Source organism: Nanorana parkeri, unplaced genomic scaffold (assembly GCF_000935625.1).
Source record: "Nanorana parkeri isolate BGI_ZX_2015 unplaced genomic scaffold, ASM93562v1 scaffold310, whole genome shotgun sequence".
Lineage (NCBI taxonomy): Eukaryota > Metazoa > Chordata > Amphibia > Anura > Dicroglossidae > Nanorana > Nanorana parkeri.
The window spans coordinates 369,547-393,735 of NW_017306578.1; the positions used below are offsets into that span (position 1 = coordinate 369,547).

At 38.8% G+C, this 24,189-nt stretch overlaps 1 protein-coding gene across 1 annotated transcript; it reads left to right on the top strand.

The window, feature by feature from the left end:
• The first annotated feature begins 4,573 nt into the window (after nucleotides 1–4,573).
• Nucleotides 4,574–22,637, top strand: CHRNA6 (cholinergic receptor nicotinic alpha 6 subunit). Its single transcript, XM_018557911.1, has 6 exons — nucleotides 4,574–4,712; nucleotides 14,107–14,246; nucleotides 19,686–19,730; nucleotides 20,662–20,771; nucleotides 20,851–21,829; nucleotides 22,491–22,637. Exons 1-6 carry the CDS (start codon nucleotides 4,637–4,639, stop codon nucleotides 22,617–22,619), a joined length of 1,479 nt encoding a protein of 492 aa, XP_018413413.1. The 5' UTR covers nucleotides 4,574–4,636; the 3' UTR covers nucleotides 22,620–22,637.
• Nucleotides 22,638–24,189: the final 1,552 nt, after the last annotated feature.

Genomic DNA, 24,189 nt, shown 5'->3' on the forward strand with positions numbered 1-24,189 from the left:
GTTTGTTTCCTGGGCTCCGCTTCCCACTGAACATGATGATGATTAGCTCACTTCTGAGTTCGGAGCTGTCATTCCCGAGTCACAGGGGCCATGGAAGAACCTGATCAAGCATGATTTGTGCTTGATTAGCTTCAATGGGCTTGGCGTGAGGGGTCTAGTAGACCCCTAATGCCTCCTTAATGAGGACCTTAGCGGTGAGACAAGTTTTTTTGCATGCTGGCTGGTGAGTGTGCTGTAAAACTTTTTGCTCTTAGTGAGGACCTGTCACCAACAACATGCTATGAGCACAGTTTTTTCAATCAAAAGACACACACATGTAACAGGGGGATACTGCACTATGGACATTCATTCCATTTATGGAGTGCAGTGCAATTGTTTACATTCAGGTGGTGCTGAAGAAAAAGAGTCTGAAGGGTCTATATAGCTAGAGATAAGGAAGCTTTTGGCTTTTTCTCTCTGGGGGAGACCTGAGAGGCCTGAGTGTTAAAGTGGACCTTTACCTATATCTTTAAAATAATAACAAACACACCTTTAGAAATGTTTAGTAATGACAATCTACAAAAACATACTTCTAGATAATTGCAGTCTTTGTATTTTTGCATACCGTATTTCTCTTTTCTTCCCCAGTCTTCTGACAGTGGCCATTTTACTAAGGGCAGATTACTAGCTCTCCTTTTACTTCCTGGATTTCTGGCACATGTGATCACATGTGACTAGGACATGTGACCATGCACATCATCTTAGGGGAGGAAAATGCTTTTCCCTGAGATCTCATGAGATTACAGGTGAGATTTCCCAGCAATGCTCTGCTGATGACAAGGCAATCCCAGTGTGCATTGCTTTGGCAAACTGAAGTCATTTTGCCCTTTCAAAGCAGGAAGTGAATGCTCTGCAAGTGTAAGTATTTTAAAATCACAGCATATTACACCTGACATGTCTATGTTATTATTAATCATCAAACATAGAAGGATGAATTGGAAGAATTCGATTTTTGAGTGTAAAGGTCCGCTTTAAGTAATAATCTTCAAACTGTATCCACAAGCAAGAGCACTGCAATGACTCTTCTCACCCATGTAAATGGAACTATGTAAGTGAAACACTCGACCTCTCTGAAGGATTGTGTCACCAAAATATGGGCTTGTTCTTAGTTGTTGTTTTGTTGCAAATAATGCTTTCACAACCAAGATGTGGAGTTTTGCTATGTATCAACAAAGTCTTCATGCAATGGGGTCAATTCACAAAGCTCAGCGTTATGAGAGTAGAAGTTAATTTATCTATCCTTATTTTACCACTCTTTATTTTACAGGCTGAAACATGCAATTCACAAAAGCCAGAATCGTTAATGCACACGCAGTTTAACGTTCCTTAAGCAAGTGTTATTTTAACATCACAGACTTTATTTTATCTATTGCTGTGATAAAATAACGTTTTGGGTGTTATTTTAACACTTTTGCAGTGCATTTTGGTAGCAGAAGGGGTGGAGCATATGCCTAAATTACTGTTACTTTCACTTTCACCACACAAAAGGATTCCACATAGAAGGAAGGAATATATTCCATATTCGCCACATGCATACTAATTTTACATTTGGTAGAGAAGAAATCATATAGAAATAACAATAACTTTTTTTCTGAACGGAATGAATATATGAAACATTAGATTTATTTAGATCTGCATCTGTTGACAATCAGGCAGTGTAGGGAGAGCAATCAATTCTCCTTACCACCTATAAAGCCTGTCTTGATATTAAATATGTTGCATGGAACAATCCACTTGCTCTACAACCCCCACTGAAGTGTGTCCAGGGACATTTGATTTTTCATGTCATGTGAGATTTGCCACTAACCTCAAACTGTAAAAAATCATCTACATTTGTAGAAGGATAAAAACTGTAGAAATGACAACTACATGCCATCTTCTTCTGTACGCAAAAGCATTAAACCATGTGAAAATGAAGAAAAAAAGGTTCCGTTTTATATACCTCATGTCATCTCAGTGCAACAAGCATCAGATAACGCCTGAAATCTGTCATAACGCCACCCTGAAGGAGGTGATAAATCTACGTTTCAATAACGAGTGATAAAAGGACCTTTTCCTTTTGTGAATTGCATTTCAAGCATATTTTATCACTCCAGTTGTTAAAATAACGTCTGGATAGTTAAAATAACATCTGAATAGTTAATTTAGCAATTCTTAAAAAAAGGAAGCGTTATTGAGTTTTGTGAATTGACTCCCTCTAAACAGCAACTATATAACAAGCGATATCAATGAAATAACGGCCGAAATGAAGAAAATAAGCTTTGTGAATTGACCCCAATGTGTGCTAAAGTCCTATGAATGTAAAGTAGGTGAAGCTGCTGCAGGGCTGCAAGCAGCCAGTCTAGTGCAAGCAGATTTACAATATGTGGGGCTGACAGAGCAGTAAATGGTGTTATGCACAGCCAATGCATAGGGAATAAAAGTGAGTAGCCGGTTCTGAGTAGAAGTAGTCAGTAAGAGCAAAGGGTTTATCTGTGGAGGTGGTTGGTAGCTACCCATGGGCACATCTCCTGTAATTCAGAACAACCAATGTCTTATGGAGCTCTGAAGTGGTGGTAAGCTGCACTGCTTGAACCGGAAACCAAGTGTAACTGCAGCCTCAAAGATAGTAGTGCAATGGTACTTCTGCAAAGGCCTAGAGCCTGATAAGGGGAGCACACGTGTACCTGTGAACAGGGGGGAAGAGGAGAACCCATTGGGTACCATCTCTGCAAAGCTGTGGCATCTGGGATGTGATGGAGAACTGGCTTAACAACTTCAATCACAAGGAGGGGCTCTTCCACGTAGAACCTCAAAGTCACGTTTTACAACTTTGGCATAGTCGGTCACATCCTGCACAGACATAAGAAGACTTTTACACATATAAACAATTTTGATGGTCATCCCTTTTGTGTGGTGGCTACAAGAAATTTAGTGATTGCCAGAGCTGTAGTCAGTCTGGCTGGATTATAGTTGGCATTTATCTGGTTAATTCCAGGTGTTCTGACATTGATTGTTCCTACCTGGGTGAAGTGTGACTCTGCTGCAGTGTGGAACAGCCAATGAGGGGCACTGTGAGTGTGTGCAGTTCTCCAGCTAATCAATGGGTCTCTATCAACCAGTGTTGCATGCTGGGTAAGTGCTAATACATACAAGGGAATTGCCATGTGCTCAGTCTTGTACCAGCCATGGATTAGTCCAGGTTGGGGTGTTGTGACATTTACTGTTTCACAGCATGCAAAGTCCTTGTTACCATTTCCGGGAATGAACATTGGGCACAAATAGGTCTAAATAAGAGATATGAGACATTTGACTGGCGAAGGGAGGCCTTGCATGCCCCTAGGAGCAGGGACCCTTGTCAATGTTACTCCTTTTGAGATCCTTGTTCCCAAGTCACTGGTACCGGCACAGCATAGACATAACCAAAATCTAGCAGGCAAGGGGCAGCAAAGGTCTGGCAGAGCCTCCTTCTGCAACATTTATGCATGGCACAATTGACAACTGGTGTACTTACTGGCAGAAGGTAATATACAAATGTCCTATTGTTGTGTGATACAAATTCTGCTTCAGTGGTGCATCAATCTGACAATGTTTGGGAACAAACAACTGCAAAATATAATAATAGGAGGCCAGCATTTTAAATTAAGCAAGATCTGGCAGTAGATCAATTTTATAGCATTTGCCACTGCTTTCTACATACAGGTGAAACTCGAATAATTAGAATATCGTACAAAAGTAATTGCAGTAAGTGCTGCAAAAAGGCCCAAACCAAGTACTGAGTACATATGCATGCTTGTACTTTTCAGAGGTCCGATATTGTTCTATGTACAATCCTTGTTTTATTGATTGCATGTAATAATCTACTTTTTTGAGGTTGTGGATTTGGGGTTCTTGGGGTTTTCATGAGCTGTAAGCCATAATCATCACAATTATGACAAATCACGGCTTGAATTGTCTTGCTTTGCATGTAATGAGTCTATCTCATATATTAGTTTCACCTTTTAAGTTGCATTAGTGAAATAAATGAACTTTGCACGATATTCTAATTATTCGAGTTTCACTGTATAGTCCAGAGAAATGTTGGTGTTGTTCACAGAACATAGGAAGCTAGTTTGAAATCATTTACATGTTAACTAAAAAAGAAAGTCCTCCAGTGGTCTTCTATTTACAGAAATGACCAGAATTCCTTGTGCATGGCCAGTTTTCAGTAGCATCAAGCCTAGGTGTTTCTGTAAATTCAGTAGCAAACATCTGGTAACCCCGTTTCAGAACAGGTTGCATTCTATTGCTCTGCATCACTCTATTTTAAGCTTCCCTCTCACTGTTGCTCTTGTTTATCCCTTGGGGCTGTGTTCTCTATCACATGAACGGGTACTTTTCCCTATGAATATTTTCCTCATGAAAGGAACACACATGCAGTGTCTGTGACAGGAGAGCAGTGTGAGTCTTTCTCCGCTCTACCTGCCCATATTTCAGACACATCACTAAACAGTCATTGTACCTGTGCTCAGACACTAGAAGGAGACCTTGATTTATATCCATGCTTCTAGCTGGATCCTGAATCATACATCACACTTGTTTGTTCACCTTCAGTTTGTTCTTTTCTGCTGGAGAAGAAATGATTCTTTGCCATGTTATGAAAACTGAAACGTATTTCAGCTGTGTTATACTTGTGATGTTGGTAGGCTTGCAAGGTAAGTCATTAAGAAATACATTAGTATGGCTTTTTGTTGATCATGTTTCTAGGTTGTTTTTAAATAGTAATTTGAGGTCAATTATCTATGGTATGTTTTTTGGGCATTTGAATTATATGGCTTGCTTTGTTTGTTATTATTATTATTGTGTTGTTATTATTGTGTTTCTGTATAGTATATTTAACACATAATGAGTGTATTTATAAATATTTTTATATGCAGTATATTCAACATACAATAAGGGGCATATTTATAAATCAGTTAATGTGAATTTCACTAGACATTCACTGGTGGTGAATCAATCACTGTAATTTAAAACACATGCACATATGACTGACTTTAGCACAGATAATGAGCTTGCAAGTTCCTAAGTACCGAGAGCTAACAATGAGTTAATCTCACTATTATCTGAAGTATTGCAGATTTATATAATATATATCTAGGATTACGTAATGACTTAAAGCAAAGTGTACTGATGTGCAGTATCTCATAGAAACCAATCAAAACACAGCTTTCATTAATCAGCCCATTTTGGGCTATTGAATGGTGTTATCTGAATGGTTGCCTTGGGTTAATGTGTAAACATTCTCACACAAAAGACATTAGAAAGTGTACACATCAACTCAAGGCACCTGCTACCAGACTAATGTTTTGTTTTGTTTAGTTCATTGAACAGTAGTTTGGTACATAAAAGGTTGTATGAGTTTATTTCATGTTGCAATTCTGTTGATTATGAACAAGGCACTGAAAAAGTTAACGGTAACGGCCACGGTCCACAGCCTTGCATTGTGAGGAAATGCAAGCCCTCTGGCACTAAAAGGGTTGAAAGACCAAGACAATTTAGTCAATGAAATTTTAATCTCGAGCAGCCAAGCGTTAAACAAGGACTTAAGGGATGGCTGGAGTCACAAGTACCTTGCATAACATCATCTTCACTTGTCAAACCAAGTTTAGAAGAATTTGACAGAAGTGCTTTCTAAAACCATTCAGTGTGTCTGTTCAATAAAACTTTAATAAAGGGATGTTCAGTTCAGACCACGCAGCATAAAAAATGTTTGCTCCCCCAAAACACCTGCGGCCGTTTTTCGTTGCCTAGTTGTGTACTTTTTGGATGATATGGGGCAATTGTGTATACACAGAATTGGTGTTAGGAAGTGCGTCAGGATTTTACATATGCCAAGAGCCATCAAATTTGCCAGGAGGCCACATATACCACGTGTCTGTAACAAGTGAACCATGGTGTAGGAATACAGGAGACTGTTCTGTAAAAAGAGAATGCTGGGCTATTTTCATAAAGGATATTGTTTTGCCACTTCTTTTAAAGCTGAACCCAAGACAAGCAGCTAAATATACAGATGACATACATAAATGGGAGCTATTTTTGAGCGTGGCCAAAAAGTGTGCATGATCAATAAAGTTGGTGTTGCTTCACAGTATATAGTGTGTAGTGTGTCACCTTTTCTCCTTTGATTTGCTATGGATTAGACAAATAGAACCTGGGGTGAGTGTAAAATCAGCCCCATTGTTGGTGTCAGTGGCAGTAATATTATACCCCAGAATTTATGTCAGTGCCATTAATGATAACCCCCAGCAAGTGTTAAGGCCAGCAAAAATAAACCCCAACGTGTGTTGGGGCCAAGCAATGGTAAGCCCCAGCACATGTCAAAGCCAGTAATGATAAATCCCAGCAATAACCTTCAGCAAGGGTAAAGGTGGCCATACACTTTACAACCATCGCAAGACCTTAGTCTTGCGATGGTTGTAATTTTGTAAAGTAATTTTAAAAACGTACGATCTGCCCTTCTTGGACAGGCAGATCGTACTTGCGATCATCGCAAGCCCGCCCCCCGAAGGGCCGGCTTCCGATGACTGCAATGCTGAACGAGCAGTGTGCGCGTGCGCACACCGGCCCGTACGGCATTTGTCTCCCGAGCACCGTTCAGCATGCTCCTTAGACAAAAGACGTGCGACCGTACAGTAGAAACGGTCGCATGTCTTCATTCACAATGCACGATTCTCGTACGATCGCGGGATTTCCCGCGATTCTCGTACGAGAATCGTGCAGTGTATGGGCACCTTAAGGGCACCTTAAGGGTAAGCAATAACCCCTAGTAAGTGTCAAGGCAATAAACCCTAGCAGCAGGCCCGTCTTTAATATTGATCGGACCCTGGGCAAAGAAAAAAAAAATGACAACATGATTGTATATCTCCCTGAAAATCTCACTCCATTTCTGTTCTGTCCTTCATATATATGTGAATAACATGATTGATAGAATTACAATGCATGATAGTAGAAAGCCATGATTAGACATAATTAACATGATTAGATAATCAGACTTAACAGAGACATGATTGTTGGTAATTTGACATGATACAGCGTTATTGAAGGTTTAACAGAGGAGGAGCCTAGTTTTCGCTCAACGTTTAGCGCTTAGGGGCGCTTCTTCAGGAAAGAGAGGTTGTCATTCAAATGTGCAGCCCGGGGCGACTGTGCAACATGCTGGGGGCTCCACAGTGAGAGGAGGACGGACACCCCTCGGTTCTGGTCGGGGAAATAAGCAGTTCCAGGACTTTTGGCTACCCTCGATGCCTCTCAGTTTATGCTGCTCCGGGTGGGATTCGTGGTCCGGGCCTCTCTCCACTCATCTGCTGTGACCCAGGTGCTGTGCCTGGACAGCCCTGCAGAGATGCACACACACACTGACCCATTTGAATGACAATCTCCCTCTCCTGAAGAATATATACCACATCCATTACAGCGCCCCTAAGCGCAAAACGTTGAGAGAAAACTAGGCTCCTCCTCTGTTAAACCTTCAAAAACGCTGTATCTCCCTTTAAAAGCTCACTCTATTTCATATATATGTGAATAACAGAAATGGAGTGAGCTTTTCAGGGAGATATACAAATTGTATATCTCCTTTATATTTCTCCTTTTTTATTTTCTCACCTACCTGCCTCAGTCAGTCCTCGCCTCGTGCCAGTCTGCCTCTTTCCGGATGTCCTGGACGTGAGTGAGGCACCCGTCCGCACAGCCTCACGTCCTCCAGGGAAGCCCGTGACATGTCACGCTATGCGGGCGGGGGCCGGGGGAGGAGCTACCTTTAGGATGCGATCGTGCAGATCGCATAGGACAATACGTTATGGCATTGCCGTATGCGGCCGCTGCCATAACGTATTATACTATGCAATTTTCTGCGGGCAGCGGGCTCAAGGGGCAGATGCTTCGGGCCCCACAACCTTTATTGGGCCCGGGGCAAGTGCCCTCTTTGCCCTGCGATAAAGACGGCCCTGCCTAGCAGTAGCCCTCAGCAATAACCCCCAAGCAATAACCACCATTTTTTTGTCACGCACTTCACCAAAAAGAAAGGTGCACATGGGGGGAACTTAACAAAGAAAAAGTACATACATTTCTCCGAACTTCATCCAGCTGGTTACCACAAAAAAAATTAAAGACTGTTGCATATACTTGCAACAACGTAGGAAGCCACACTGCCCTGCCAAACTATTAATGCCTGGGTCAATCTCCTATGAAATTTATGAATTCCCATATTCCTGTAAATTATGCTGACTATGGAAGAGATCTAAAAGTTTTTTTACATGTTTAGCAGACATTTTGATAGACCCTTTCTGATTTTGCTAATACCCACTATCAAACTGCATGTTTCCTTGCAAAAGCAACTTTGCTGAATAGTCCAGTCTATCTTCATAGTTATTTTTAGTTACATATAACATAGATATGCATTGTGTTATACAGTAATATAACTTTACTCCCAAAAGATTCCTGTCATCAATTCTCTGCTGGAGAGTTTAAATGTGGAGCACCTAACATTCATAGCCTCCACTCGGGTTCTCTGTTAGACGTAACTAGGGCATACACTGAATTAATTTTGAACAAACTAAATTGATTTCAGAACATTTGTCTGACTTTCCAATAGTTGATGGGGTCAAATCAATGATCAATATTGACCACAGTGATATAAAAATTTGAAGGAGCATATTGACAAATTTTTCTTGAGCGAACTAAATTATAACCACAAATTTTGCTTTTGTTCAGGAAATTCCATTAATTCCAAAAACGTTGAGAGAAAACTAGGCTCCTCCTCTGTTAAACCTTCAAAAACGCTGTATCTCCCTTTAAAAGCTCACTCTATTTCATATATATGTGAATAACAGAAATGGAGTGAGCTTTTCAGGGAGATATACAAATTGTATATCTCCTTTATATTTCTCCTTTTTTATTTTCTCACCTACCTGCCTCAGTCAGTCCTCGCCTCGTGCCAGTCTGCCTCTTTCCGGATGTCCTGGACGTGAGTGAGGCACCCGTCCGCACAGCCTCACGTCCTCCAGGGAAGCCCGTGACATGTCACGCTATGCGGGCGGGGGCCGGGGGAGGAGCTACCTTTAGGATGCGATCGTGCAGATCGCATAGGACAATACGTTATGGCATTGCCGTATGCGGCCGCTGCCATAACGTATTATACTATGCAATTTTCTGCGGGCAGCGGGCTCAAGGGGCAGATGCTTCGGGCCCCACAACCTTTATTGGGCCCGGGGCAAGTGCCCTCTTTGCCCTGCGATAAAGACGGCCCTGCCTAGCAGTAGCCCTCAGCAATAACCCCCAAGCAATAACCACCATTTTTTTGTCACGCACTTCACCAAAAAGAAAGGTGCACATGGGGGGAACTTAACAAAGAAAAAGTACATACATTTCTCCGAACTTCATCCAGCTGGTTACCACAAAAAAAATTAAAGACTGTTGCATATACTTGCAACAACGTAGGAAGCCACACTGCCCTGCCAAACTATTTAAGCACCCAAACTAGGACATATAATGCATACATTGAAAACAGGTTTACATAATAAGTTTCCTCAAGGTATAGCAACACCTTAGAAACCTATTTTAATCAGGCACAGGCTAAATCATCTGACCTTAGTTTAAACACTACTTATGAGTCTGGGTACAAAGCTGCAGCATGAGCACTCTACAGGACCAAAGAATGTCCAGCATATAGCAGAGGTGACCATGAAAATTCAGCAAGTCTAATACTGGGTTCAAACTCCGATGTGTTAGCGCTAATTATGCCATGTGTTATTGTGTATTACATTAAGACAGCTTATTCATTTGAATTTGAATGGGCTACCCAATGCACCAAAACACACTGAGGGGAATTTATCAAAACTGGAGCAGACAAAATGTGGAGCAGATTTGCACTGCAACCAATCAGCTTCTTTCTCTCATTTTTAATTCACAACTGAGCAAACTGGAGAGAGATGCTGATTGGTTGCCATGGGTAACTGCTCCAGATTCTGTCTGCTCCAGTTTTGATAAATCTCCCCTACTGTGTATTTCAATGCATATACCTTGCCAAGGTGTGTTGAGTGGCATTCAGAATGCACCAATGCACGTGAAACGTACTGCAGCATGAACATATGAACAGGGCCTACCTTCCTATGCACTCCACAAGAGGAGAGGGAACTATCTACTCGTACAAATACAGTATAACCACAGAGGGAATTTTTGTGTGATATAATCACCATTTCCAGGTAGTATAAATGTTTATTGTTATCCCCCTAAAGTAGCCATTTTATTGCTTAATCCTTATCTGAGCATCATATCATGGGTAATATTAGCATTCGGATTAGTCCATCTATGGCCAACCTTTAAAAAAAAGATTTCCCTAGGCATCATCTACATATACAAAGGGCAAGCACATATTGTGATATGCATAGTGTATATGCCTAGGTAAGATGATCCAAAACCACACATCAAACCATTCAGGATCTTCCAAAGTGGGTGCTAGAGCTCCTTGGTAGATGGCACAGTTTTTAGTAACTTTGTATAAAGGTTCACCAACCAGTATACCATATGATAGTGCCTGCACTGTGCTGACACATTTTTTGAAAGGTTGAAAACCTTATGACAAGGCAAACAATCTATTATAAAACATTAGGAACATTAAAAACATTTTGTAGTACATAAAATGATAGCAAACTAATATCTGAGGTCCTGTCACAAAGAGCTATCACACCACCAAAACTATTGTTTTAATCTAATTTAGAGCTAATCTAGAGACCCAAGGATGCAATTTGGCTCGGACTGGCTACATTTATTTAAAAAGATTGTGTAATCGAAATATTTTATAACCCAATAAGGCTACAACTAGTAAATTGCATCCACACTGTAAATGTCATTATTCTGGCAGCTGCCAAAAGGGCTAGCATATCTCAAAGTATCTGTGAGCCAGCCTGAGCGCCTGTGGTGAAGTCTCAGTAATCCTTTTTTAATGAAATAACAAAATACACAGCAGTTTATATATATAAATATATAGATATATATATATACACAGTGTATATATATATATATATCTATATATCTATATCTATATATAATTTATATATAGATATAGATATATAGATATATATATATAGATATATATATATAGATATATATATATAGATATATATATATAGATATATATATATAGATATATATATATAGATATATATATATAGATATATATATATAGATATATATATATATCTATATATAGAGATAGATACATTTGTTGACCTATAAAAGCAGTGCCAGTTCATACACTACATTGTTCTCATGCATTCAGAAGATATTAGTCAAATGTGCAGTCGTGTGCTGGTGTGCCTTACATACAAACACAGTTGTAGTCCTGGTTTAGCACTGTCTGTAAGCAATTTGATCATCGGAAACAAATCATTTGTATCATGCAACATTTTTAAAAGCTTTATCGAAATCCACTTTTTTTTAGGTTTGAATAGAGTGTTGTAGGCTTAGAATCTAGGTTTTTTTGTTGTTGTCTAGGCGTAGTCCTGACTAGGTACCCTTTCTATTTGTCAAGGGATTTAAATTTAAATCTCAAATTCTGAGTTGTCTGCAGAAAAAGATTAGAAGAGAAACCTTTCAGTCAGGGTCCTTGATTGGGTGACAACTGTCAAAGAGAAGATTTCCTTTCAAATTCTGCTACATCTCCAAAACAGGTAGTGAAGAAAGTTCTCCCCAATGGTTGCAAAAGCAAACATTCCCTACTTTATCTGTGTCGCTGCTGTTATAAGAGCTAACGGTATTAAATATGATTATAAACATGTCTGCAGTCTGCTCTTATTCATCCAGGTTATGGTATAGCTAGTAGTGGTTAGTTACATTCAACTGGACTTGTTCTGTAATGTTGAAGATATTTCACGGTATATCAAAGCTTCTTTTTTCAATTCTGAATGTCAGAAACATACTCCAGAATTTATATCCATACTCAGTCACCTTAATCCAATCACCATAGTATGTGTGAAGGCAGATGCTGATTCTCCAAGAACAGGATGTGAAAGTTGTGGAAATACTGTGTCCCAATTAAATTCCCATCCTTTGGTGTGATAAGGCTGCAACTGGTGTTAATCCTTTGAGTTACGTGGCTAAGGGTGTGAATTATTGTCAAATCTCTGGGGTAGAGATGGTAAAATGGCATTATATGTGGCTGGCAGATGAAATCAAAGGTCCCTACCCCTGTTCAAGGATGGTTCTTCCAGTTTGATATATAATGCCTCTTTTACACCTTTTGTGAACCAGTTGTCCTCTCAGTGCACACAGAATGTCCTTTTTCCTTAAGGTGTACAAGAACTGCTGAGAGAGAGAGTTAGAGGTAAAAGAAACAATGATATCACATCACTTTTCACTTGTATACCAACTGCAGAAACCATTGAGACCGTAAGGAAATATCTGAAACAAAATAAGGCTTGTGACAGCTGAACAGAACTCAAGCCTGACCAAGTATCTTCTCATAAACTGCTGTGCTAATTATCATAAACGATACCACAACTATGTTTCTAAAGTGCACTGCGCTTTACAGTCTATATTAAATGCATATATCTAACTATAACTCCTGTATGTGCAGTAATAATGAATATATCAAATACAATATACTCAACATAAAAACACTGTGCATATACTGTATGATAAAGTGCAATAAACTACCACAATGCAATGTCCATAGAGTGCAACAATCGATATATAAACTGCCACAAAATTCATAAAGTGCACAGTTCATATAGTGCACGTCCATTTTTCTTCCAATTAGCCCTCTGTGCAGCACAATGTCTAAATCCACAGACAGTCTCTCCACTTAGTGCACCCCTTACAAATGTGCATGTGTAAAGACCTGTGTCTTTATTCAAACTTAACAACTATGTAACTATGTGCACCCCTCCAGCAGGCTTACTCACCAAAAATAATGCCCCACGTTCAGATAAGGGCCAATATGCACTTTTTATAAATGCCGAAGCAACCATAAGGTATTCCACTTCACAGCTCAATATCCTCTTTCCCTTTATCCTCCCACACGTTAGGACAAAAACATTAATACTCCCATAGCGTAATACAGTTAAAATATTCAGTTTATTAACAGCAAATAAAACACAATTCACACATTGCAGGTGCTAGCCTGCACCAAGGACCTTCTAGCTTAAACCTCTATGGTGCTCTCCACTCAACTAATTCACCGCAGGGACATTCACCTCACTCATTTATGTAGCATTAACAAATCCTGCAGCACATTAAAAGGTACATAGACCTAAGGAACCTAACCCCCAAGGAAATGAACAATCTACTGCCTATACTACCGTCTTGCAACACACACTATGGTCTGTATGGGAAGAAAGGTTGTCAGATGTAATGTAAAACCAGCCAATACTGGTTACAATATAGACAGACAGCCTGGATTTTTTTTAACAAGAAGCCCAATAGACAGAAAATCTATGAAAAGCACCACTAGATAAGTACTTTAAAACAAATGCTGGAACCTAGCAAATCTGACAGCCCTATTCGACAGAAACCATTTAACCTGCCTGTCGTTTTTAGAAGGAAACTGGAGTATACCCATGCAAATGTGGAGCGAACACACAATCTCCAAAGTGGGAAATACCAGCACCACAACATTACAATAGAGTACTATCCACATCGGGTCTTTTAATGCCTATACATATGCAGTCATGTCTGTTTGTGACCTTCGTTCCTGAATGCATTTATGCGCATTTTTTATGTGCTTTTATACGCTTCTTTATGCATGCAGCATGCCCTGTATTTTACAGACAAACACATTTGCAGTATATAAATGTAAACTATATTCAGAAGAATATTAGGAATTTCTACTTGAAATGCGCTTTTATTTACCGTAGTAAAATGATGTAAGTGAGTGATGTTAGTAAGTGATGCATTTTACTGCAGGGATATGGACAAGTGTGAACAGAACCTTAACCAATATGCTGTTCCCTGAGTTTCTAAGATATACTCGGTGCAATAAAAATTAACGGTAGTAAAGTTTATGGAAGTTTAGCTGTTTTGACTGACTTATTATTATTATTACTCTTCTTTCAGATACATTACAAAGTGAGACAGAAGAGAGACTTTTCCATAAGCTTTTCATGCATTACAATCAGCACATAAGACCGGTACAAAATGTGTCTGATCCTGTCTTGGTACACTTTGATGTCGCAATAACGCAGCTCGTAAATGTGGTAAGTCAAGTCCTAGTGCACAATATTTTAAAATGTTACACCAAGATAATGGTCAAAGTTACCCAGTTAGGTCCCCTCTCCGGGTACTGTACGTAACGATCAGCAGGGAATCCGTGCACAAAATCACTTTTGTGACATCAGTGACTATTTAGTTTTTTCTTGTCTTGTGATGGAGGAAAAACATGAACTAACGTGACACATGTTAGGTCTTTGGGGAGTCGTATGTAAGCGGACATGTGTCTGATTACCTCTGATCCGTCACAATCAGGTCTGCCAAAATGGAACTCTGTCCCATTTTTTTATTTCCAGGTCTCTCTCTGCTCTGTGTATCACCAGTGGTATTGGTACTCCTGATACAGAGCGAGTGACTGCCACACTGATAACTACTGTACTGTGGAAGAGTCATACCCTGCCAGTGCAATCTGTAGATTTGATTTGTTACTTTGAAAGAGTAAAGAGAGGCTCCTGGGTCAGCTGCGTCCCCCTTAAGGTGGGAGCCTCTCCTGTCTAAATCTGACCCTGCTTACATATGATGATTCAGATTGCAGTTCTTTAACAGTGCTTAAATAGAAGGACACACTACAGGACATACAAAATAGCAGCCATTGCGCGTGGAAGATATTTGACCCAGGTCAAATACCAGCAGCGGTTGAAGAGTAGTAAATCAGTGGTATTTGAAGACAGGGGCTACCAGAAAGGTAAGTATATTGACAGGGTAACTTTAAAGCCCAACTATGGCCAGCTTACAAAAACAGATAGTAACTCTCCCTCCCCCAGTCAAAACTGGTCTTTATGCCTGTCTCTAACTGGTCGTGTTGTTGCCCCTCATATTGATGTCATCACACCTTCAGTGTAATCAGTGCAGTCCCATTGGCCACGTTTTCAGATACTGAATGTGGTTGCTACTAGATGTACACATTATAGCAATTGAACAGACATTATAGCATGTAAATTTTGGCCCGTATAAATCCTAATTTTTTATTAAGTCCTGCATCCCATTCTTCCCTTAGACTTGTTTTGCTGATTTCACAATGATTGAAATCACAATGATTATACCACATTGCAACATCTCACCCTTCCCCTTCAACTGTCTCTGGACCTAAAGGTGGTAATCCTAGGGCTGGTGGACAGTGGCTGTTATTTCTGTACTCTGCACTGGCCTGACCACTATATGCGAGGATGTGCAAGCTTCATCCATATCTACCTGGAAATAGGGGGGGGGGCATTTTGGCCTTAGTTGCCAGGGGACTGCAGAGGTATCTGCTCAGATGAAAGAGAACTGTCCTTTCTCATTCATCTACATACATAGACTTTCCACTGTAAAGCGCGTCTAAACCCAAAAGCAAAAATCAAATATATTGCAGCCTACCAATTCTTAAATGTGGTAGCTGATTTGTTTTCCTTTTTAGGCTTTTTTGGGGGGGATTGCAAGACTTTCAGAGGCATATGCATGATGGATTTTGTAATTTCACCACAGCTGGAGGGCCAAAGTTTGGCTACCCCTGGATCTATTTTACTGTGATACCCTTGCATGGTGCCTGCTAAGTGCTATAGGTTACAGAGTATTCCAAATGTAAATAAATAACTTAGAACATGATGTATGACTGAGTTCTAATAATTTTCTAATTTTTCCAGAAAACAAATACATCTAGGCAAATGTATTTTGCAGCACAACAATCCATATAGACAAAAAATTATGTACGAAGTGTCTGTATTTCTAATCTCTATGTTATTAAAAGTAGAGCTTTATAACATTTTACATCAAGCTACACAATGCCCTAGAACAGCATCCTTGTTGTGATGCTGCTACAGATTACTCATCATCAGTGATTTGTTGCTAGACATTATAGATAGAGTATAGGAAGCAGCAGTCACCAGGGACGAAGCAAAGATAAAACACTGTAGAAACTCAATAGCTAAGCAACTTAGGGACACCATTAAAAATAACTCACCAATAAACAGTTTTCTAGCAATTTATCACTATTAAAAGTTGAGTCATAATGGCATACTCATGTACAATGGAGCTTAAAGTGGACCTTTACCCCCTGTTACTGAAAATGACATCAGCATGCAGCTCTGTTTGCTGATATGAAATCATCTTGCATTCATTAGTTAAACAAACATATTTTTATTATACTTACAATTTCTTTTTTTCCACTTCCTGGTCCTCTTGGGCATTAGTGATGTAATTGTGCCCAAGTGTTGCATCCTGGGAAGGTTACATCAGCAGTGCATTGCTGTGAAATCTCATCTGTAATCTCATGAGATCTCAGGGAAAGGCATTTTCCTCCTCTGAGATGATGTGCATGATCACATGTCCTAGTAATCACATGTGCCAGAGTTCCGGGAAAAAGAATATAAGGTATGCAAGAAATTGAAAGCCAAAAATGATTTAGACGTATGTGTTTGTAAATTGATATTACTAAACATTTCTAAAGGTGTCTTTGTGGTTATTTTGAAGATATGGGTAAAGTTCCTCTTTTAAAGTCCATTCACACCAGTGCACATGCATTTTGTTCCATATAATGTGTGCCTGCTAGTCTGCACTGTGTAGGGATAGTGCGATGCATTGTTGCAACACGCCGCACTGTTAACGTTTTATTTTTTTAACTTTGATAAAATGTCACAGAATAAAAATGTCATTAAATTCTATGCACTGCAGCATGTTGCAATGTGTTGTCACAATGCGCTGCACTATGTAAATGCAACCTGTTCTACTTTTTTTCAGTGGACACCAGCTCAGCACATTGAACTGACACAATAGGGCACATTGACTTGTATATGCATTGTAACTGCATTGGGTAACACTTCCCAACACAGCCCAACAGGACTGGTGTGGATGAGCCCTAAAGCCCAACTGGAAAGAGTAGGAATATTTTAGGCCTAGTGACCTTTTTAAAATGATTTAAGCTAAAAGAGCAAGTGCCAGAAAGTACCTACCATTTCATATTTATTAAACTAAAAATTATTTTATGTGTACACTAAGGGAGCTTTGGACATATTGGGGTTGATTAATCAAGGGCAAAGAGGCTGTTTAATTTGCAAGGGAATTTTCCCTTAGCTTAGTGAACGTGGTGAAAATTTACCATGCAAAGAATACCCAATCACGTGCAAGGAGAAAAAAAATAAAAAAAAGACATATTTTTGCTTGCACATGATTGGGTGATGGAAGTCAGCATAGCTTCTCCTTGTTCACTAAGCTAAGTGAAAATAAACTTGGAATACCTATTTGACTTTAGTGAATCAACTCTATTGTCACTTTGGTTGCCAAAAGAGATACTCTCATTTAACAGTGAAACAATAGGAAGTGGGACTTTGCTCCGGGGTGGGGCTTATTTCAGAAGTCCGAGAAGTCAAGTGCCTAGCGAGAGAGGGCAGCTCAAGGAAGAGGGTCTTCAGTCTAATAATGTTGTTAGCAGGAACTTTCTGCTAATTTTCTTACTGATTTTCTTTAAAGTTTGAATTTATTTAGTTCCAGAACATCAGAATGGTATTACTCTTCATTGTGTTTTAGTAATCTAATAAAACAGATGCCTGGTTAGTTATTAGTGAGTTACTGCACCTCTCTCCGGTAGTGGGGTAATATGACATTGCAAATATAGTCATACATACTGGTGTATTTTGCTAAATGCAATCATTGAATCTAGGTAATTGATAAGTAAAAATCCAAAACTGTAAAAGAAGAGAAATGAGAAATTACATGGTAAAGCGAGATAATGTAGGATGGTGTGTAGAATGGTAAAAAAAAACATTTAAATCGAACGGAACAAGTTTTCTGAACTGATATTTGGAGTGTTCATTATAGTGATGATTTAATATTTGTGAGCACTGGTTTAGTACTTAGATTTTCATCAAAAGCTCCCGGTAATCCATTTGTGTGCGTGCATATATTTCTGGGATAACTGAGCTTACGTTGGTGAAGACTAAAGTTTAAATTTGGGCATAGATATTTTCTGTTAATCACTTTGTGTTACTTATAAACAAATTAATTTTTAAATTAAAATGCTTCTGAAATAATGCAATAGAAAATCAGCTAAGCAATTCCCAATGCAAACAATTTCTTTAACTGCACTCCACATACACAATATCTTATGACTACATGAGAAATAACATGGCTAAAAGTTCTTTTTCTCTACATGCTAGGCACAGAGATATGCACTTTGTTGTTACCATGAGAAAAATGTTTATAGTACATACACCATTTTCTTATGGTGTTAAAGACACAAGGCAGTAACCTAAAAATATTAGTGTGTTGGCTTTGTGTTGGAAGAGTCATTGCCTATTCGAGGCAGCTGGGTTTCTCCTAAGAGCAGGGATCAGTTGTGGAGTGGAGACACAGCTACACACTGGAAAATGATGGGTGAGCCCATGCTATGCTGTTTGGTTCCAGTGCTTCTAGATAACTAATATGACAGTGGTGGTAAAGCTGGGTTAAGAAAACTCTATTAAAGGGGGTCTAAGTGCAGAGAGTCACTGCCCAAGGATTCAGAAAGGCTGAAAAAGTGACTGAGAACTGTGGATGAAGTTCCCTGCTGCTATTGCACTGGTCAGAACCTAACCTGTTTAATGACTGTTACATCAAGCTAAGCGTAGAGTTATTATCTTTCCCTAGGAATTACTTTGGCACCAGCATTAGGCACTGGTCTCATGGCATTAGTATGTCTGGGATCCCGCACCAGGATTGTTTAGTTTTGTCTGTGAGCAAGGGCAGTTCAGCAGCCTTGTGGGATGGATTCTAAAGTCCTGTCTCAGTTCAGCTAGTTAGCAGGTCCTGTGTTTACATACTTGCAGTTTCTAAGGCATATTCTTGTATTACAGTCATGCTCTTGAAACTGAACCTTGTACAAGCACTGGGTTCGGAAATACTATTGTGAAAAAAAGGTTTCAAGCTACACTTTCATATTATGTTCCATTGTTGAAGTGTACAGTTTAGTGATGCTGCTTATATTTATCAGTGTGTTATTGCCCATGTGTACCACACCCTTTAATAAAAGGTATCTCCATATTACAGGTATTGAATGCAGCTTAAGAGAGCATGTGTGTATGAGCACCTTAGATGGGTGTTTATTCAATTCTTTACCAGAGTCTATGATCAGTAAGTTTCCCCAGTGTCAACCAGTCCCTAATGGTTGTTGTTTTCCACTCCTAAAAAATAAGTTCCACCTCCACTTGCACACAACTATAAAACACTGTTAAGGAATTTACCAAAACGTATAAAATTAAAATTAAATTCTGTATATCAGTCTAAAAAAGATATACACATTGGTGAAAACAAAACATGTAGTTCTTTATGGGCTTTTCTTCCCTCATTTTAACCATATTCTGAGGCTTCAGATTAATAAAGAGGGTATAATGATAACATTAGCTAGAAAAATGTTACAATGGTCTTATTTTGGATTTTGCCCATTGCATTGAAGACGTATTTATGTGTTTTTTAAGGATGAAGTTAATCAAATCTTGGAGACCAACTTGTGGCTTCGTCATGTAAGTAGTCTGCTATATGCATTCGTTCACTTAATACCTTAATTATTATTATGCACTTAAAATTTTTTTTCCCTACTATTATAGGTCCTCTTTAAATATAATTAGGTGAATATGGTATTGCTTATTACATATAATAAAATATAAAGCTGTAGTAAATATAAAGAAAATATAAAGCTGCAGTCAGAGAGTAACTGGAGTAACTCAGGAACTGAGATAGGAAACTTGATCCAGTTTATACACATTCCCTGATGGAAATTTACCCCAGAACATGAGTACTGCAGTAGTAATCAAATGGACAATGCTTTTATGTTAGTTAAAGTGTTTGTTTAAAGTGTTTACTGTATCTAGACAAGGGGTTAGAAACGTTGCCAAGTTTTTATGGCTGTCTGTATCCTCATTGGGGAGATTCACCCTCTCTATTTGTCCGGATGACTATTATCCCTGAGACAGAAGGTTAGGGGAAATCCAAAAGTTTAGAGTTGTCAAGTTTTTATGGCTGTCTGTATCCTCATTGGGCAGATTCACCCTCTCTATTTGTCTGAATTTCCTTCACTTTGAGAGACTTCCTGGGACAGGAAGTAAAGGGAAATTTCCCTAACTTTATACAAACAGAAAACAATACACTGGCTGGGTTAAACCCTTCCCTATTCTATCCAAAACTAAAATTGTTTTGCATATACATATACTTTAAATATATAGCGTGATTTGTTTAGGATGGATGCTGCTAGCGGGAAAGATATTTTAGCTTTAAATGTTGGGATATATGGCCATATTTATCTAATATTATTTTTAAATTACACTGTGCATGGAAATTGCAGTAGTACTGTCCTGTCAAAAGGATAAGGCAAATAAACTGGAAAAAAAAATTACAATTTAGTTGATTAAAGCCAAAATCTAGTAAATGAATGATTGAATTTCCTTTGTTCAACAGATCTGGAATGATTACAAGCTGCAGTGGAATCCTATGGACTATGATGGAATTGAATTTATGCGTGTTCCTGCTGACAAGATATGGAAACCTGACATTGTCTTATATAATAAGTATGCAGTGTCTTTTAATAGCGTCATGGTTTTGTTTTACAGTAGAACAGATTAATTATACAATATTATCTTTCTGCAGCGCTGTTGGAGACTTTCAAGTAGAAGGGAAATCTAAGGCTTTACTGAAATACAATGGCTTAATAACCTGGTCTCCTCCAGCAATCTTCAAGAGCTCATGTCCAATGGATATAACTTTTTTCCCGTTTGACCATCAGAACTGTTCATTGAAGTTTGGGTCGTGGTCATACGACAAGGCTAAAATAGACCTTTCTATCAATGGATCAGAAGTTGACATGAAAGATTTTTGGGAGAACAGCGAATGGGAAATAGTAGATGCTTCTGGATATAAACATGATATTAAGTACAATTGCTGTGAAGAGATCTATACTGATATAACTTATTCTTTTTATATCAGAAGACTGCCTATGTTCTACACCGTTAATCTGATCATGCCATGCCTTTTCCTTTCATTTTTAACTGTGTTGGTGTTCTACCTTCCATCTGACTGTGGGGAGAAAGTCACTCTCTGCATCTCCGTGTTATTGTCCTTGACTGTGTTTTTGTTGGTAATCACTGAAACAATTCCTTCAACCTCTCTGGTAATTCCACTTGTTGGAGAATACCTTCTATTCACGATGATATTTGTAACTCTATCCATAGTAGTTACAGTATTTGTGCTAAACATCCATTACCGGACCCCAACAACACACAAAATGCCTGGATGGGTCAGGGATGTCTTTTTGAAATGTCTACCTAAATTACTCATGATGAGGAAGACCATGGAGAAAAAAGACCGACCTTGTTCCAAAAGAAACAGGAAGAGGAATTTCGGTAAGACAGGAAAACTTATGAATTCACAGTGCAGAGATGTAGAAGTATTTGAAGATGAGACTTGCTATCACTGTATGAGAACAAAAGATCAGAGTGCCAGAAACCGCAAGCGACATCACCAGGAAGCTTGTAATGCAGCTCAGCATTCTCCAGGAGAAATGAAAGATGTTGTTGACAGCATTCAGTTCATGACGGAAAATATCAAAGAACATAATGAAAGAAAAGAGGTAAGAATTATCATACACCAGTTGATCCCAGAAGTATTTTATTCATTGCAAACGAAATTGTTTAAAAAGCAGACATATTCAGAATGTACAGTAATAATTATCTATTAAATGTAATCTAAATTTACGAGCCCATCAGCTTCTAAAATGCCAAAAAGAGCCCAATACCTCTCAGCTTCAGCTATGTGTAGTTCCAGCTGCTACAGATTTTGTCATCCACTGTGTTGGTCTAATCTGGCATATTTAGGTTGCCGAAAGCTGGGGGCAATCTTTCCATGCTGATAATTGGCTTGTGTATGCGCACCTATAGGCAACGCGCACTGCAGTTACTAATTTTTGACGGACAAGGGATAAACTTGATGATCCCAGAGCTTTTTCCAGCATGTACAATCTGTGTACAACAACCAACAGTTAAATTGCTATTAAGTGCTTATTATTGCTTACAAATTAACAGTTACCCAAGCCAACTGTTGCACAGATCAGTAATATAGCTTTGAAAAATATCAGTGATGTATTGATGGCTATTGAATTAATTTACTGATGTATGTAGGTGATCAAACTACTATACATAAAATTTGTAAACTTACTGAAATTATGTTTTATGTACGTTGTAAAAAAAAATCGTAATGTTGTTGCATTGATTTGCCTGTGCCTTTTATTTTAGGAAGAAGATGATTGGAAGTATGTTGCAATGGTCATTGACCGAGTCTTTCTTTGGGTCTTCATAATTCTGTGTGTTGTAGGGACCACTGGCTTGTTTTTACAGCCAATGATAGAAGCGAATAAAACATAAAGATTTTCTAAAAGAACGTTTTTTACCACGTCTTTTGTATCATTCATAAAGAAATTATTCATTCAACTTTAGAAGAGTTTTCCTATGTATTTACACAACTGATAGAAAAGAGTGCACAAAGTAATGTATCTTGAAGCAGGAATTAAATGCAATAATGAATAGTACATTTTAATTTTGACAATGAAGAAGCAACAGTAATTGGGCACAATGACTTCTTTTCACTTACTGTACCTAAATGCTGCACAGTTCAGGCTCCTCTTTAGTAGCTTCACTCTGTTCATTCTGATCCATTCACAGTGCAATGCAGTCTTAATGGTTAGGATTAGCCTCATAGTTTTAGGAATACCTGATATGTTGCTGAGCAAGTGGAAACTAGACATCAGGCTAAAATTGCAGAGTGTGGCCATCGGCAGCTCTAAAAAAAAGTAAAAGTAGTGTTGAACATTACAGTAAAGGTAATAAAGATCATTATAAAAAACTACACTGTTATAAATGCAAAATGTAGTTTCTTTGATAAGCAGATTGTTGTATAAGCTGACAAAGGAAGACCACCTTGCAACAGATGGAAGAATGGTGAATGGTGAACATATTGCTTCTAGTGGTACATAATAGGTGACTCATAGATTATATATGAATTTGCAGCCATTGTTTGTTTTGAAGATCTATAACTATATAGTATCCTGGAGATGTTTTCCAGTGTAGTAAAAAGACTCTTGGCCAGTTGACATTTAGATCACCCTGTGACTGAAGCATAAGGACATTATTTTATTACAGGTATTTATATGGAGCCGACAGTTCATTCACATCTGTCCCTGCCCTCGAGGAGCAGTCTAAGATCCCTATCTCACATGCATACACACAGGGCCAATTTACCTTCCAGCATGTCTTTGGAGTGTGAAAGGAAACTGGAGTACCCGGAGGAAACCCACACAAGCACAGGGAAAACATGCAAATACCTTGCAGATAGCGTCGTGACCGGGATTGGAACCAGGGACCCCCAGTGCTGCAAGGCAGAAGCACTAACCACTACACCGCTGTACATTTCTAGCTATTCTGGTAAAAATAAGAAACACATATCAACGTGTGCAATTAAGTTTTGCTTGAAGCCTGTGCACACACATAAAAGTGTATGCCTGCTTAAAGCATACAGATGTACTCCTTAAAGAACATTTATTTATGGAAGGTCTGGCCTGCCCGAATCCAGGTTTGTCAATATCAGTTGGAGTTCCATGCAGCATGCTCCTTATTGAACCATTTGTGTCAATGTTGGAGGATATAATAAAATGCTGGAGAAAAAATGAGGGGGTACATAATATAGTGCTTTGGCAAATGGTGGATCACCATTGGAGCACACATATAATATTATGTAGTGTTTCAAAGTATAATGTTATGTTATATGGGAGGATCTCTGGTCATATATTATATCATGTTGCAGGATACAATATAATATGGATAAACTGTGATAATATACTTTACTAATGCAGCATTGTAGTATTACAACAATGGCAAAGAAGTCATACCTTGCCTCGCAATGAGGTGTACTATAATGCTGCCTGTTGCATTTTTACAA